This window comes from Tasmannia lanceolata, unplaced genomic scaffold, assembly GCF_043159265.1.
Source record: "Tasmannia lanceolata isolate RefF3 unplaced genomic scaffold, GAP_Taslan_0.1 ptg000044l, whole genome shotgun sequence".
Classification (NCBI taxonomy): Eukaryota; Viridiplantae; Streptophyta; class Magnoliopsida; order Canellales; family Winteraceae; genus Tasmannia; species Tasmannia lanceolata.
Genome location: NW_027518721.1, coordinates 24556624 through 24573847, shown reverse-complemented (window position 1 = coordinate 24573847; position 17224 = coordinate 24556624). Strand labels below are relative to the sequence as shown.

Here is a 17224-nt window from a genome sequence, read left to right as displayed (position 1 = left end):
ATCTATGAACTGGCCTATCCTCCCTACTACACCATTCAAGGTGCTAATTGGCAATGGGGATTCTCTGCTTTGTACCAAGAAATGCTCCCCTGTCAACATATCCTTACAGGCTCATGAATTCACTTTTGAGTTATTCCTTTTACCCATTAAAGGAGCAGATATAGTTCTTGGCATTCAGTGGTTAGCGGAATTGGGACCGATCGTCACAAACTACAAGATATCCACGATGGAGTTCAATTGGAAGGGCATGCCAATTAGGCTCACCGGCGAAGCTTCTTTAAACCCTTACCCGCTCAAAGCGACTCACCTGAAGAGTCTCACCAAAACAGATTCGATTGCTTCATGTTTTCAATTGGTTTGCATCCCCACTCACCTAACCAATGAAATTGACCTGGCCTCCGATGTATTACCTCCTGATCTTCCCAAAGAAATATTTCATCTTTTCCACAGATTCGCAACTGTTTTCCAACTTCCAACCACTCTTCCTCCTTTCAGGGAAGTAGACCATCAAATTCACTTGTTGCCGGGTTCTAGTCCTGTTAATGTTAAACCTTACAGGTACCCACATTTTCAAAAGAATGAGATTGAACGCCTCGTTCAAGAGATGTTGCGTACTGGTGTAATTGTTCCCAGCCATAGCCCATACTCCTCGCCAGTTCTTCTGGTTAAAAAGAAAGATCACACTTGGCGTTTCTGTGTTGATTACAGAGCTTTAAATTCGATCACCATCAAAGATCGTTTTCCTATTCCTACCATTGACGAGTTAATGGATGAGTTACATGGCGCCATTGTCTTCTCCAAGTTAGACCTTCGATCAGGCTACCATCAGATCCGTATGAGGACAGAGGATTGCGCCAAAACAGCATTCAGAACACATGAGGGCCATTATGAGTATGTGGTTATGCCTTTTGGCCTAACCAATGCTCCGTCTACATTCCAGAGCACGATGAACATGGTATTTAAACCCTTCCTTCGTCAGTTTGTCATCGTTTTCTTTGATGACATTTTGGTTTATAGCAAGTCCATGGCTGCCCACATCGATCACTTGCACTCTGTTTTACAATGTTTACATACCAACAAACTCTTTGCTAAATTGTCTAAATGTCAGTTTTGTCAACTCAAAATTGCATACTTAGGCCATCTAATTTCTGGAGTGGGTGCCCAACCTGACCCGGACAAGGTACAAGCAATGCTAGATTGGCCCACTCCTACCAATCTGAAACAGTTGAGAGGATTCTTAGGACTCACTGGTTACTACAGAAGATTTGTCAAACATTATGCTACGGTGGCAGCACCCCTCACTGACCTTCTAAAGAAAGACTCCTTTCAGTGGAACCAAGAGTCACACACTGCATTCAATGATTTGAAGCAACAAATGACTGAAGTTCCTGTTTTGGCAATGCCGGATTTCTCGCAGGAATTTGTTTTAGAGACTGATGCCTCTAGCATAGCGATTGGTGCTGTTTTGATGCAGGAGAGACACCCAATTGCTTACTTCAGCAAAAAGATGACACCTACGATGTCCCTAGCTTCTGCTTATGTCAAAGAGCTCTACGCTATCACCGAAGCTGTTAAAAAATGGAGGCAATACCTCCTGGGTAGACATTTTGTGATTTATACGGACCATCGTAGTCTCAAGAACTTGATGGCTCAGGTCATTCAAACCCCTGCACAACAACAATATTTATGCAAGTTGTTGGGCTACAACTATTCTATTATGTATAAAGCGGGCAAAGAGAATCAAGCTGCTGATGCTCTCTCCAGAGTCGATGAAACTTTGCCTTCCAGTGCACTTGCTGTTCCTCATAATCTACAGATGGCCTTGTCCCGTCCCATTTTCGATATATCCAGTCAATTGCAATTAGCCAATTCTACAGATGCAGAGTTACTAGATATACATGCACAAATTCACCAAGGAACAGCTTCCTCTGAGTTTACAGTAAGAGATGGCCTCATTCTTCACCACAATCGATTATTCATTGGCTCAAAATCTACCCTAAGGCACCTGATCATGTTCGAATACCATAACACTCTTCAGGGTGGACACGCGGGTGTTTTGCGCACCATTTTACGTATTTCTGCAAATTTTTATTGGTCCACATTGCGCAAGGATGTTAAACAATTCGTCAAGGATTGTCTTATATGTCAGCAAACGAAGTATTCTACTTCTCCACCGATGGGGTTACTTCAGCCTCTACCCATTCCACAGCTGATATGGGAAGACATTGCCATGGATTTCATCACCGGATTACCAACATCCAATGGGTTTACTTGCATCTTGGTTGTTATTGACAGGCTATCAAAATATGCACATCTGGGGGCTCTACCTACAAACTATACGGCAGTGAAGGTCGCACAATTATTTGCAGACATGGTTGTTAAACTTCATGGTATTCCTAAATCCATTGTTTCTGACAGAGACCCCATCTTCCTTAGCAAATTTTGGTCCGAACTCTTCAAATTCAGTGGTACTTCTCTAAACCATTCTTCGGCGTATCATCCACAAACTGATGGCCAGTCAGAAGTTCTGAATAGATGCATCGAGCAATATTTGAGGTCTTTTTCTCAAGAGAATCCCACGCACTGGCATAACTATTTGCTATGGGCTGAGTATTCTTATAATACTTCATTCCATTCCGCAATAAAAATGAGTCCATTTGAAGTAGTTTATGGCAGGCCACCACCATCAATCACTCCCTACATTTCCGGATCCTCCTCCATTGAAGCTGTGGATACGGAACTTCAGCACCGAGATGCCATTTTGCGCCAACTTAAGAGCAATTTGCTTCAGGCTCAATCTCGCATGAAATGTTTGGCTGATCGCAAACGCCTCGACAAGCAGTTGGAGGTAGGAAGTTGGGTTTTACTCAAACTACAACCCTATCGTCAGCATACAGTTGCTACTAGGGTCTCTCAGAAACTAAGCAAACGTTTTTATGGCCCATTCCAAATTGAATCCAGGGTGGGTCAAGTGGCGTATAAACTAAAATTACCAGAAGGCAGTAAAATTCACCCCATTTTTCACATCTCTGTGCTTAAACCGTTCTATGGACCCACACCTACTTCACCCTGTACCTTACCAGTTCAGAGCTTCAATAATCAACCCCTTATTTCCCCTCTTGCCATTGTGGGTCGAAGAACAGTTCTCATCAACAATATACCAGTGCGCCAACTCCTAATTCAATGGTATGGACTTCCTCCAGAGGAAACATCTTGGGAGAACTTACATGACCTGCAATCAGCTTATCCAAATCTGAACCTTGAGGACAAGGTTAGTTTCGAAGGAGTGGGCAATGATAGAACTACAGCTCAACAGAGTATAACGGAAGACTCTGTGATGGATAATCTGGTGGAATCTCAACAAGAAAAGGCAAGTCATGAGCAGGGGAGAAGAACCAAGCGAACCCCTGTTTGGATGAAGGATTTTATTAGTAAATAATTAGTAGATAATTAGGATAAATCAGTATTAGTGGTCTAATATGTTTTGTAATCTGTCTTTTACAAAGAAGGGGGAAAGCAAGTTGTTACTGTCATCTGACAGAAGAGAATCAATCCGTTAGGGACTGATCCTTTATAATCATGTACGAGATCATGGAAAGAACAAGAAAATAGACAAAAATTCCTTTATTCTCTCTTCCTCTTCGTCTTCTTCCCCTTCTTCTTCTTCTAGATCTGAAACTTCCTCACTATTAGCAGTCTCCCTGAGATTTATACCAAAGAAGTGTATCAGAATGCCTTGACACCATTCCGACTGAGCTTGACGTCGAGATTTGGGTCATCGGCGAGCTGCAACAGGACATCAACCGTGTCTTTGGGGACGAAATCCTTCACCCCTTCCCTCTTGGCGTTGTGCTCATCAAGCACTTGCTCAAGAAACTGATCCAATTTTTTGCAAAGCGCTTTCATCCTCTTCACGTACCCATGCAAATCCAAGAACCCAATCCACGGAATCGAGTCTCCAATGTTCAACACACCGTTGAGCAAGAACCACTCCTCTATCATCTTCTTGAATTCTTCCATCTGGGTCTCCGATTTGGACCCGTCCATGTACTTTTTCCCCAACACCATTCAGCTTATAATGTTGAGGTTAACAGTAGAGAGGTGGTCTTTGAGAAGGATGGCTTTTCCGGACGCAGCGAAGAGACCAAACAGCATCGAGCGTGTCTCTTCTACGCGAATGTACTCATAGGAATCGAGTCGTCTTGGGCTAAAGAGCTCCATGAGGCATATCTTGCGGGCCTGGCGCCAGTAGGGCCCATAGGGAGCCCATGCGATGTTGGAGTAATTGTAGGTAGTGTACTTGCCAGTGGCCAATTTGGGGCGGGAGGCGAAGGTAACATCATGGGTTTTGAGGAATTGTTTGGCGGCGTGGACGGAAGAGCCCACTACAACAGGGAAGGATCCGAACTGGAGTTGCATTATGAGTCCGTATTTGAGGGAGAGTTGGTGGATGGACCGGTGTGGGAGAGATCCGATTAGGTTGAGATTGCCGATGATGGGCCATGGTTTGGGTCCGGGAGGAAGGTTTAGTTTCCAGCGACGGAAGTGACCGGAAAAGGCATTTAACAAGAAAATGAGTGATGCTAGGAAGGTCACTGCGTACAAGGGCTATGAAGCTGACTCCATTATTGGTTATCTGTGTGGGCTTTGTCATGGTAGTGGTATTTATAGAGTGCTTTGTCATTATTTGTCTTTATAATATGCTATTTGTTTAACAGAGTAGTTGGAAACTTGGAATATCGTTTTGCTATTTGTGGAGGTAATCGATATCCAGCCTGACGCCTGTTAAATGGACGGTCTGGATCAACCAAAAGTCGAGACATTGTGCAACAATAAGTATGCCTACCATACCAACGGTCTGGATTGCCAAAGGTGTGTCACATGCATGGTAGGCCATCTCAGCCCACGTTTAATGCGTGGAAACTGGAATTTTGGATTTTCATAGCATCTCTTTCTTTTATCAAGGGTTCGACCAATCGATATGTGTCTACAAGTAATTGAAATTCAATTTCTTGATCTGTATCTTGCTTGATCATTTGCACCTATCGCCTCCAATGAATCGATAGACAAGTGACGCTCTTGTTAGTGATTGCCCTGATACATCGAATGCCTATCTTGTTGAATGAGGATGCTTCTTGGTGTTGGGTAGGATGCTTTTAAGCTTGAAAACATTCTTCCCTTCTAGGTCTAGCTCCTCAATTTACTTAAGATGGTGATGGGGACCGAGGATTCGCCACTGCTGGGGAGACCGAGAGTGAAACCGAACAAATTTGTTCAGTTCCACTCACGGTTCCCAACTCTGTTACCGTAACATTATTCTTATCTATCTATCTATAATCTTACTAGCATGTTTTTTCCCATTTTCATTCACTTTCTTTCTAAGAAATAGATTAGGGCATCAGATTTCCCTTCAAGATCTGACCGAAGCCCAAACCCGAGAGTCTGTTTCCGCGCATTGTATGATACTCATGCCCTAGATGGAGAATTGTTTGTCGGTTCTTCGCTGATCGGCCTGTTGCTTCATGCGATGTTGGGTACGTTCCAAGTTTTGCTTGAGTTGACGGAGGATGTCGTCCCTTGTGCGTAATTCGTTGTTGACTGCATTTTCCCCAGAAATTGATGGCACGTAGTCTAGAATGGCTGGTGGTGCTCAGCCGTATACCGCCTCAAATGGCGTCATACCAATCGCTGAATGTTGTGTGGTGTTGTACCAGTACTCCGCCCAAGTGAGGTAGTTTGTCCATTGTCGTGGATGATCCATGCAGAAGCTTCGTAGGTATTGTTCCAGGCAACGGTTCAGGACTTCTGTTTGGCCGTCTGTCTGAGGATGGTAGGCATGCTCATGCGAAGTGTCGTGCCTTGTTTGTGGAACAACTCTTTCGAGAAAGAGCTGAGAAACAGTGGGTCACGGTCGCTGACAATGCTACGAGGTATCCCGTGTAATTTGGCCACATTGGATATAAACGTGTCTGCAACTTTGGCTGCAGTATAGTTTGGGGCTAATTCCATGAAGTGGGCATATTTTGTTAGACGGTTCACCACTACGAAGATGGTTGTTTTCCCATTTGAAGTTGGTAGGTTGGTGATGAAATCCATCGCTATATCCTCCCATCGCTATGTCTTATAAAAAATAATAAACAGGGCCCTTACTCTAACTTCAATAATCAGTTTTGGACTCACAATTGGTTATAAAAATAAAAAATAGGAAAAATTGCCAAAATGGGACACCAAAATACGAGAATTGCCAACGGGGGACACTCTTTTGAAAAAATTATAAAGGGGGGTCGAAAACAGGATTATCAAGTCTAAAAAGGGGTTATCAAGTCTAAAAAGGGGTTATCAAGTACGTAAACAGGGATTATCAAGTTCATATAGACTTGATAACGCTTGTTTAGACTTGAAAACCTCTTGTGATACTCAATAACCCTGTTGAGAACTTGATATCCCCGGGCGAGATTTGATAACCCTGTTTAGATTAGACTTGTTAAATCATATTTAGGCCTGTTAACGGGAAGCAAAGAATGGAATGTCTGTTCTATAACAAGAAGGTTGCTTGATTTGATTATTATTTTTCAAGAGCAAGCAATAAGGACTCTGTAGATAATCCCTCTTTTAGACTTGACAACCCATAGTGGCCTTTTGGTCAGGTTTTCCCACAAATTCTGTGGTCGACCCCCATTTATAATTTTTCAAAAGAGTGGCCCCCATTGGCAATTCTTGTATTTTGGTGTCCCCCATTTGTAATTTTTCCTAAAAATAAACAGGTCGCAAATGAGGCTTGATGGAGACTTAATAAGGTACTAGAATCATTTGCTTAAGGTGATCTCAGCGTCATTTAGCTTTTTTTTGGGATGACGTAGGATGTCCCCACCCCCTTCGGGAGTAGGACTAGTCCCTACGGATACACGCAACGACCCACTCACCACGTGTATCAGGTAAGTCGGGGGCGGGATTCGAACACTCGTCAACAGAGAGCAAACCCGTGACTTTATGCCGAAGAGCCAACGCCTCGGTGGGTAGCGTCATTTAGCTGCCCTTATCTCAACAATAAATAAAGCCTTTTGGGTCAATAAAAGCACTTTGCTTGACATTTTCATGAGGAAATAACCTCCCCAACCAAACAATTTGGACGGCCTTAACTCTTGGGCTCGTTTTGTTTTGGGATTTTAGTCCAAAACTGATTATTGGACTCAAGCAATTCTCAAAATCCAAAACAAATAGGGCCTTAATTGTATCAATACGAGAGAAAATTTCAACAACCAATTTCCATAAATCAATTCACTTGATACAAACCAACTCGTTAGGGTAGCAAACTACAACACTTTGAATTGCACATGACATATCAACCATAATTAAGTACAAAATCTGAAATATGATTTGTAATCACACTCGATAAACAGGAGCTGGAAGCCGAGGCTCAATGACAGCCTCGAGAGGGATCTTCCTAGTTGTCGAGAGCCCGAAGATCTCCTCCATGTTCAATTCCTCCGGTGTAATCTTGTCCTGCAATTTCCATTTGAACCCATGCAGCAGATTGGCCAGCATTAATTGAACCACTTTTAGCCCCAAGCTATAGCCTGGACACATCCTCCTCCCTGACCCAAATGGCAGCAACTCAAAATCCTGGCCCTTGACATCTATATCTTTCCCGATGAACCTCTCAGGATGGAATTCCTCGGGTGCATCCCAAATAGTAGGATCCCTTCCAATTGTCCATACATTTACGAACACACGAGTTCCCGCAGGTATATCGTAGCCATCTATGACTGAATCCTCTCTAGCGAGGTGTGGCGGTAGCAGTGTTGCCGGGGGGTGCAACCTCAGTGTCTCTTTCAGAATAGCATCTACGAATGGAAGGTTAGGGATGTCTTTTTCTTCAACCCATCTCTCTTTCCCAATTACCTTATCGAGCTCTTTTGTTGCTTTTTCAAAGATATGCGGCTGTTTCAAGAGTTCAGATAATGCCCATTCAACAGTGAGGGCCGACGTCTCTGTTCCCCCTGTTATCAAATCCTGGATCATCAATCATTGAAACATACAAGTGTTATTGCACTATTACAGAGAAGTTTGTCACACAAACAAGTGGGGGAAGATTAGATGTACAGTTAAGAAAAGGTTACTGATATTCACACCACCATGTTTTGATAGTTGCAGAAACCTCTCTCGTCTTTTACTATTTAACCAGCTGTCCAAACGTTATTACAATTGCCAAAAAAGCTCATAGGAGGAAATTAAGGAAAAAAAAGACAAGGTGAGTAGTGCCAATATTAGATGCCTAGTGTGTTGAATTATTAGCCAATTTTGATCTTTTACATTAGTAAAAGGAGAACAGTCCTAGAACGGATTTCCCTTTTGGACAGGTCTTTTATGTAATGGCAAATGTATATACTGCTTGTATGAAAAAGTCTTGCTGTCGGATCAATTTTCAAGGGCGAGATGATGAATACGAGCATGTCCACACGTAAGTCTCCTTTGCGAAGCCTATCAGTCCAATATTTTCCACCAAATAGGATCGCCGCCCTTGAATTCAATTGAACTGCCTATTGACCATTTTTTCTTAACCTTGTATACACAAGATATATGGCGTATATAGATCTTAGTTCGACCACATAAACTGACAGATCAGATCAGATCAGATCAACCAATGGATGATCCTTCTCATAATTCATTTTCCACAATCAAGGAGTTAATGAACCGGGAGGATTCTTCGTGCGCTACAACTTCAATGAATCTTCCCGGTTCATTAACACCTTGATTGTGGCACAATCCGTCCGTTTTCAGATTGAACTAAGATCTATATTGTACACACTATGTCATCATCCATAGACCTAATCATAATTCCATGGTAGAACACTCTAGCAAAGGAATATTTACCTGCGTGAATGCCTTGACACCATTCCGACTGAGCTTGACATCGAGATTTCGGTCGTCAGCTAGCTGCAACAGAACGTCGACCATGTCTTTGGGGATGAAATCCTTGACCCCTTCCCTCTTGGCGTTGTGCTCGTCGAGCACTTGCTCGAGAAATCGATCGAGTTTTTTGCTAAGCGCCTTCATCCTCTTCACATACCCTTGCAAATCCAAGAAACCAAGCCATGGAATCGAGTCTCCGATGTTCAACACCCCGTTCAGCAAGAACCATTCGTCTACCATCTTCTTCAATTCCTCCGACGTAATGATCTGATTCTTCGATTTGGTCTCGTCCGTGTACGTTTTACCCAACACCATGCGGCTTATAATGTTGAGGCTAGCAGTAGAGAGGTGTTCTTTGACAAGGATGGCTTTTCGGGAAGCAACAAAGAGTCTGAACATCAATGAGTGAGTCTCTTCTACGCGTATGTACTGGTAGGATTCAAGTCGTCTAGTGCTAAAGAGCTCCATGAGGCATATCTTGCGGGCTTGGCGCCAGTAAGGCCCATAGGGAGCCCAAGCGATGTTGGAGTAGTTATAGTTGGCGTACTTGCCGGCGGCAGCTTTGGGGCGACAGGCGAAGGTGAGGTCATGGGTTTTGAGGAATAGCTTGGCGGCCTCGACGGAAGAGCCCACGACGACGGGGAAGGATCCGAACTGGAGTTGCATTATGGGTCCGTATTTGAGGGAGAGTTGGTGGATGGACCGGTGTGGGAGAGATCCGATTAGGTTGAGATTGCCGATGATGGGCCATGGTTTGGGTCCGGGAGGAAGATTTAGTTTCCGGCGACGGAAGTTACCGGAAAAGGCATTTAACAAGAAAATGAGTGATGCTAGGAAGGTCACTGCGTACAAGGGCCATGAAGCTGACTCCATTATTGGTTATCTGTGTGGGCTTTGTCATGGTAGTGGTATTTATAGAGTTCTGCTAGGGAGACCGTGTGTGGAACCGAACAAATCCCCCACATGCCACATGTCACGGGAGGGGTAGTTTTGCCACATTTTCATTGTTGGCTCTCTATTGATAGTACTGTCTCCATATCATTTTCCTTTCCTTTAATTAGGTTTAGAAGTTGTTACAATTTCAAAGATGCTATCTAAACAACTAGTTAGAAAAGTAGTTAATAAATTGTGGACCAATGCAAAAGTGGAGATTTTATATGGTGTAAGCTCTCTTATTTTTCAAAAAGTACCGTACAGACCACATCTTGGGATGATCCAAACCGTCCATAAGATGGAACACAGCGTAAATAGGCTGTTCCCCAAAAATCATTTCCATACAATGATCCTAACCCTCCGATCTATAGAGGTTTCCATAATAGCTTATGTGATGTTCAAGTAGAAGCATAAGTGACGGAAGAATGTTGAATCATAGTGTAAAAGATTTACGAAGTTAAAATGATTTTATTCATAAGTGATGGAAGTCCCTAACAAGGGTTGTGCTACAATGTTTTACAGTGGTTAGTATTACAAAGATGTTCCAAAGCCTTAGTTGTGATAGTGTGAACAATATGCACTCTTTGTGGGATAAGGATAAGGAATGAATCGGTCAGCATCTACGATTTCATTCTTGTTTGTATTGTTTTTGTGGGACAAACTTAGTTGCCACTTGCCAGGAAGGCCACATCACACTTGTCATTATCTAAATTTAACCAAATCACTACTCATTTTTAATAGCATTTAATATCTCATGAAAATTTCAAAATACTAATATATTATAAAAGAGAAAACGGTTCCTACACACTTGTGTAGATAAGTTATCTACACACTAGCTTAAAATACAGTGGGGCCCACATTGTTTGGGTGATCCAAAGCATTCATTTGAAAGGCCCTCACATAGATAGGGAATCCACAAAAAATCAAATCCATAGGATCGTCCTAACCATTTGAACTGTGGACGCAAAAAATGGACCAATTTGTGAAGGTTTATACACGTCCATTTTACCTCCACAAATCATAGGGTTGGGATGATCCTATGGATCTGATTTTTTATAGACACCCTATCTATGTGAGGGCCTCTCAAATGAATGGTTTGGATCACCCAAACAATGTGGCCCCCCACTGTATTTTAAGCTAGGGTGTAAATAACTTATCTACACAAGTGTGTAGGAACCGTTTTCTCATTATAAAAATAACCAAAATTTCCTTGTCACGTAGGATATGATCAAAATATTCATAAACATGGCTCCCTTCTCCGACTACAATAATAAGTTTTGGACTCGGAATCCATTCTGAAAATAAAAAATAAACAGGGCGTAAATGAGGCTTAATGGAGACTTAATAGTTCAATTTGGCCTGCCTTAACACTTAGGCCCCCGTTTGTTTTGGATTTTGAATTCAAAACTGATTATTGAACTTAATTGCGTGTAATTTTGAGTTCAATAATCAGTTTTGAACTCAAAATCAATTCTCAAAATTCAAAGCAAATAGGGCCTTAATTGTATTCAGACAAAAAGAAAATCTCAACAACCAAGCTCCACAAGCAAATTTACTTGATAGAAACCAACTCGTTAGGGTAGCAAACTTAATTATACAACACTTCCCATAAGACATAACAATCACAACTAACTACTAAATCACACTCCATAGACATGAGCTGGAAGCCGAGGCTCGACGATGGCCTCAAGCGGGATCTTCCTCGTTATCGCGAGCCCAAAGATCTCCTCCATGTTCAATTCCTCTGGTGTCATCTTGTCCGGCAATTTCCATTTGAACCCATGTAACAGATTCACCAGCGTTAATTGAATCACTTTTAGCCCCAATGTATAGCCTGGGCACATCCTCCTCCCAGAGCCAAATGGCAACAACTCGAAATCCTGGCCCTTGACGTCGATCTCTCTACCGATGAATCTCTCAGGACGAAATTCCTCAGGTGCCTCCCAAATAGTTGGATCTCTTCCAATTGTCCATGTATTGATGAGAACCCGAGTTCCAGCAGGTATATCATAGCCATCGATGACTGAATCCTCTCTGGTGAAGTGTGGTGCTAGCATTGGTGACGAGGGGTGAACCCTCATCGTCTCTTTCAGAATAGCATCGATGAATGGAAGGTTAGGGATGTCTTTTTCTTCAACCCATCTCTCTTTCCCGATTACCTTATCGAGCTCTTTCGTTGCTTTTTCAAAGATTTGTGGGTGTTTCAAGAGTTCAGAAAATGCCCGTTCAGAAATTCTTTGATAGCGAATAAAGGCAAAAAAGACAAGGTGAGTTTTTGCAATTTTCAAAACATCGTAGGCCGAGTAGGCCAATAACAGTAGCCTTAAGGAAAAACTGAAGAATTGGAATGCCAAAATTCAGATGCATAGTGTGTTGAAAGATGGCCAATTTGATTGCATGATCTTTTTCCTAAGAAATATTAGTAAAAGGAGAACACTTCTAGAAAGGATCTCCCATTTGGAAATTAAAACTAGGAAGTTAAATGACCAAAATACTTTGAGTCAATGGTTAAATTTTCAAAGGAATGCCACATCAACAAAGGAGTGGAGCTTCTTTCATTTTGGTTGGTCAATAACTACAAATCATAACTATTGATTGGTGAGAATCACGGCTTGAGTTGGATTTAGAATATATTTATATATTCATGATGATTTCGGAATATTAATTTCCGAACTACTGTTTCTCATACAGATCTTAAAATAATCATAGTATAAAATATGGTTAGCTCCCTGGCCTCTAATTTCCATATAACGGACACGACGGGAATAAAGGCCCTCTTTAACTTCCATTTTGATCGACTGGATATCTCTCATAAGAAATCGAAGGAAGATTCGACGATTTATTCCGAGAAATCCCCAACGAAAAATACACACGACTCATTCCAATTCATTGGTTTAATCCAACATAAATCTAAGAATAAGATGGGATCATCCTCTTGACAAACATGGATATATATATATATATATATATATATATATATATATATATATATATATATATATATATATATTATAATAAGGAGGATTGCCTGTTTTACTGTTCATTCATGCTTACGTGTCAGTCTCCCCTTTCGTTTTACCATATATTTTCTACATTTTTAATAAACTTGGCTGACAAGCCCTTTCGTCTTACCATATATTTTCTACGTTTTTAATAAACTTGGCTTACGTGTCAGCCCCTCTGCCTGATATTTTCGAGATTTTCTCTCGATATTTTCTCCCTCTTTCTCTCTCGAGATTTCAGTTGGTATCCCCATCTAAACGTTTTCTTTCGACCAGAGTTTTATGAGATTTGCACGTGAGAGGCCTAAAATCTCCGCCCGAGATTTTTTATATTTTCACACGAGACTTTCTCTATCTCTTTCTCGGTTTCGATTGGTCTCCCCAAAAGACGTCTCTTTACAGCTTCTATTCCTTTTATTATCTTCCATTTCCTTCCTTTCTCTGATCTTCTTTGCCCATCTTTAGGGTTTTGAAACATCTAGGGTTCTTATTCCTTTTATTTTCTTCCATTTCCTGCCTTTTTTTCTGATCGATTCGTGTTTATGCCAATCTGTGTATATCTGCCTTTTTTTCTTCCATTTCTATTTTTATAGAAATGCTTCAAATAAATGCTTTTTTGTCTTCTATTTTTGTATTCTCTTTTTCTTCTATTTCTGTGTATATCTTATATGATTGTTTTCTATTGTTGTTTCGTTTGGGTGTTCTGCAGGATAACTAAAGTCGGATCATGATTTGTTCAACCACTTGCAAAGGAGTAGAAGAGTAGATGGGAGGAGAAGCTGATTGTCATGTAAGTTCTAATTGTTTTAAGTGCTTTTACTATTACAGAGACCTCAAGGTATTTCAAGATTTTATTTTATTTACCCCTGTTTATATATTGGAAAAGCAGCTATATCTCTTTCTATTTAGCTATCCAAAAGCAGCTATAAAAAGACTTAATTATCTTGCTATGTGTTTTTTTGGATTTTCTGACTGAAGAGGGATTCAGTCATTGAGTGTAGTAGCTATAAAAAGACATTGAGTGTAGTAGTTTACATGCCATTTATTCTATGCTATTCTCTCTAAAATACCATGTCTTGGTAGTTTCTTATAAAACTACCATGCTCTTATAGAAGACAATTTCCATGTGCATTAGTTTGTTATGACCAACGTCATTTCCCTTGCTTTTGGCATGCTAATATTTATGGGAATGTGACTTAATTTTGCAAGGAAATCATTTCACTCCTTGCATGGACGCACAGGGGTTCATGTTCGCAATGGCAATAGTAAATAGTTTCACGTCATGTATTCTATTGAAAACAGAAAATTAGGTGTGATTTCAGACTAATGTAATTGAATTCATTCTGATACTGCTTAATTGAATTCATTCTTATAGAACTTAATTGAAGGACTCACGTATTGGAATACCTGTTCGATGGGATTATACATATTTTTATTATAAATGTTTTGGAATGAAATGGGAATTATTGAGTTTTTCAACATTCCCTTTCAGTGTTTGTTTTTTCAACTTTTCCTTTCAGTATTTTCGGGTTTATGCATCGCACGGGTTTCTTACTAGTATATATATATATATATATATATATATATATATAGACACACACACACACACACAGAGAATAGTGTTCATGCACAGCTGCTCAGATAGCTTATCTGAGTAGCTGCTTCAAAAACTCATGTGGCCCACATTTTTGGGAAGATCCAAAGCATTCATTTGAAAGGCCCTACCATGGATAGGGTGTATACAAAAAATCAGCCCTATAGGATCATCCTAACCCAATCAAAGGTGGAGGGGGAAATGGACAGACATTGTTTCTGACTATTTTTTCCCTCCACAAATGGCAGGGTTAGGATGATCCTAAAGGGCTCATTTTTGGTACACACCCTATCCTTGGAAGGGCCCTCCAAATGAATGCTTTAGATCACCCCAAAAATGTGGGGCCACATGAATTTTTGAAGCAGCTGCTCAGATAAGTTATCTGAGCAGCTGCGCAGCAACACTTTTCTTATATATATATGAGAAAACTGTTCCTACACATATGTGTAGATAAGTTATCTACACACTAGCTTAAAATACAGTGGGGGCCACATTATTTGGGTGATCCAAACCATTCATTTTTAAGGCCCTCACATAGGTAGGGTGTCCATAAAAAATCAGATCCATAGGATCATCCTAACCATTCAAAATGTGGAGGCAAAAAATGGACTAATTTGTGAAGGTTTAAAGACATCCATTTTACCTCCACAAATCGTAGGGTTGGGATGATCCTATGGATCTGATTTTTTGTAGACACCCTATCTATGTGAGGGCCTTTAAAATGGATGGCTTGGATCACCCAAACAATATGGGCCCTCACTGTATTTTAAGCTAGTGTGTAGAGAACTCTCTACACATATGTTTAGGAACCGTTTTCTCTCTCTCTCTCTCTCTCTCTCTCTCTATATATATATATATATATATATATATATATGAGAAAACGGTTCCTACACACATGTGACTTATCTACACACTAGCTTAAAATACAGTGGGGGCCACATTATTTGGGTGATCCAAACTATTCATTTTTAAGGCCCTCACATAGATAGAGTGTCCACAAAAAATCAGATCCATAGGATCATCCTAACCATTCGAACTGTGGAGGCAAAAATTGGACTAATTTGTGAAGGTTTAAAGACATCCATTTTACCTCCACAAATCGTAGGGTTGGGATGATCCTATGGATCTGATTTTTTGTAGACACCCTATCTATGTGAGGGCCTTTAAAATGGATGGCTTGGATCACCCAAACAATGTGGGCCCCCACTGTATTTTAAGCTAGTGTGTAGAGAACTCTCTACACATATGTGTAGGAACCGTTCTCTCTCTCTCTATATATATATATATATATATATATATATATATATATATATATATATATATATAAGATAAGAAAAAAAATATTTTTTTATCCCTTGATCCTCGAAGGATGATCATTCTTTAATGAAAAGTTTTCTATTTTCTAGCAACCAGAGTCTGTTTGCCTGGTCGATGCGGTGTTTGTGGAAAACCCGGAGAGTGAGTGGCTGTCGGAAAATCTTTTTAATATCTACATAATTATGTGTGTTGGGAAAGAAAAAGGAATTTCTTTTTCAAAATAATAATGGTAACTGTTATAAGAGGAATGCCAGATTCTCAGGCGCGCTTGATTGAAAAAGAATTTTTTTTTCAAAATGATAATGCCACCGAGAATAATCCATACGCGATACACTAGAATACTCTAGCAAAGGAATATTTACCTGCGTGAATGCCTTGACGCCATTCCGACTGAGCCTGACGTCGAGATTTGGGTCATCGGCGAGCTGCAACAGGACATCAACCATGTCTTTGGGGACGAAATCCTTCACCCCTTCGCTCTTGGCGTTGTGCTCATCAAGCACTTGCTCAAGAAACTGATCCAATTTTTTCCTAAGCGCTTTCATCCTCTTCACGTACCCATGCAAATCCAAGAACCCAATCCACGGAATCGAGTCTCCAATGTTCAACACACCGTTGAGCAAGAACCACTCCTCTATCATCTTCTTGAATTCTTCCATCTGGGTCTCCGATTTGGACCCGTCCATGTACTTTTTCCCCAACACCATTCGGCTTATAATGTTGAGGTTAACAGTAGAGAGGTGGTCTTTGAGAAGGATGGCTTTTCCGGACGCAGCGAAGAGACCAAACAGCATCGAGCGTGTCTCTTCTACGCGAATGTACTCATACGAATCGAGTCGTCTTGGGCTAAAGAGCTCCATGAGGCATATCTTTCGGGCCTGGCGCCAGTAGGGCCCATAGGGAGCCCATGCGATGTTGGAGTAATTGTAGGTGGTGTACTTGCCAGTGGCCAATTTGGGGGAGAGGCGAAGGTGACATCATGGGTTTTGAGGAATTGTTTGGCGGCGTGGACGGAAGAGCCCACTACAACAGGGAAGGATCCGAACTGGAGTTGCATTATGGGTCCGTATTTGAGGGAGAGTTGGTGGATGGACCGGTGTGGGAGAGATCCGATTAGGTTGAGATTGCCGATGATGGGCCATGGTTTGGGTCCGGGAGGAAGGTTTAGTTTCCAGCGACGGAAGTTACCGGAAAAGGCATTTAACAAGAAAATGAGTGATGCTAGGAAGGTCACTGCGTACAAGGGCCATGAAGCTGACTCCATTATTGCTTATCTGTGTGGGCTTTGTCATGGTAGTGGTATTTATAGAGTGCTTTGTCATTATTTGTCTTTATAATATGCTATTTGTTTAACAGAGTAGTTGGAAACTTGGAATATCGTTTTGCTAGTTGTGGAGGTAATCGATATCCACCCTGACGCCTGTTAAATGGACGGTCTGGATCAACCAAAAGTCGAGACATTGTG

At 41.2% G+C, this 17224-nt stretch overlaps 2 protein-coding genes and 2 pseudogenes across 2 annotated transcripts; all 4 read right to left on the bottom strand.

The window, feature by feature from the left end:
• Nucleotides 1-3726: 3726 nt before the first annotated feature.
• LOC143863446 (trimethyltridecatetraene synthase-like) lies at nucleotides 3727-4068 on the bottom strand. The gene has a single exon (XM_077374109.1). It carries the CDS (start codon nucleotides 4066-4068, stop codon nucleotides 3727-3729), a length of 342 nt encoding a protein of 113 aa, XP_077230224.1.
• On the bottom strand, nucleotides 4069-4419 carry LOC143863445 (trimethyltridecatetraene synthase pseudogene; annotated as a pseudogene).
• Nucleotides 4420-7250: 2831 nt separating this feature from the next.
• Nucleotides 7251-9830, bottom strand: LOC143863473 (trimethyltridecatetraene synthase-like). The gene is made up of 2 exons (XM_077374141.1): nucleotides 8875-9830; nucleotides 7251-8013 (listed from the first exon to the last, which is right to left on the bottom strand). Exons 1-2 carry the CDS (start codon nucleotides 9784-9786, stop codon nucleotides 7384-7386), a joined length of 1542 nt encoding a protein of 513 aa, XP_077230256.1. The 5' UTR covers nucleotides 9787-9830; the 3' UTR covers nucleotides 7251-7383.
• Nucleotides 9831-11372: 1542 nt separating this feature from the next.
• LOC143863846 (trimethyltridecatetraene synthase-like) lies at nucleotides 11373-17023 on the bottom strand (annotated as a pseudogene).
• Nucleotides 17024-17224: the final 201 nt, after the last annotated feature.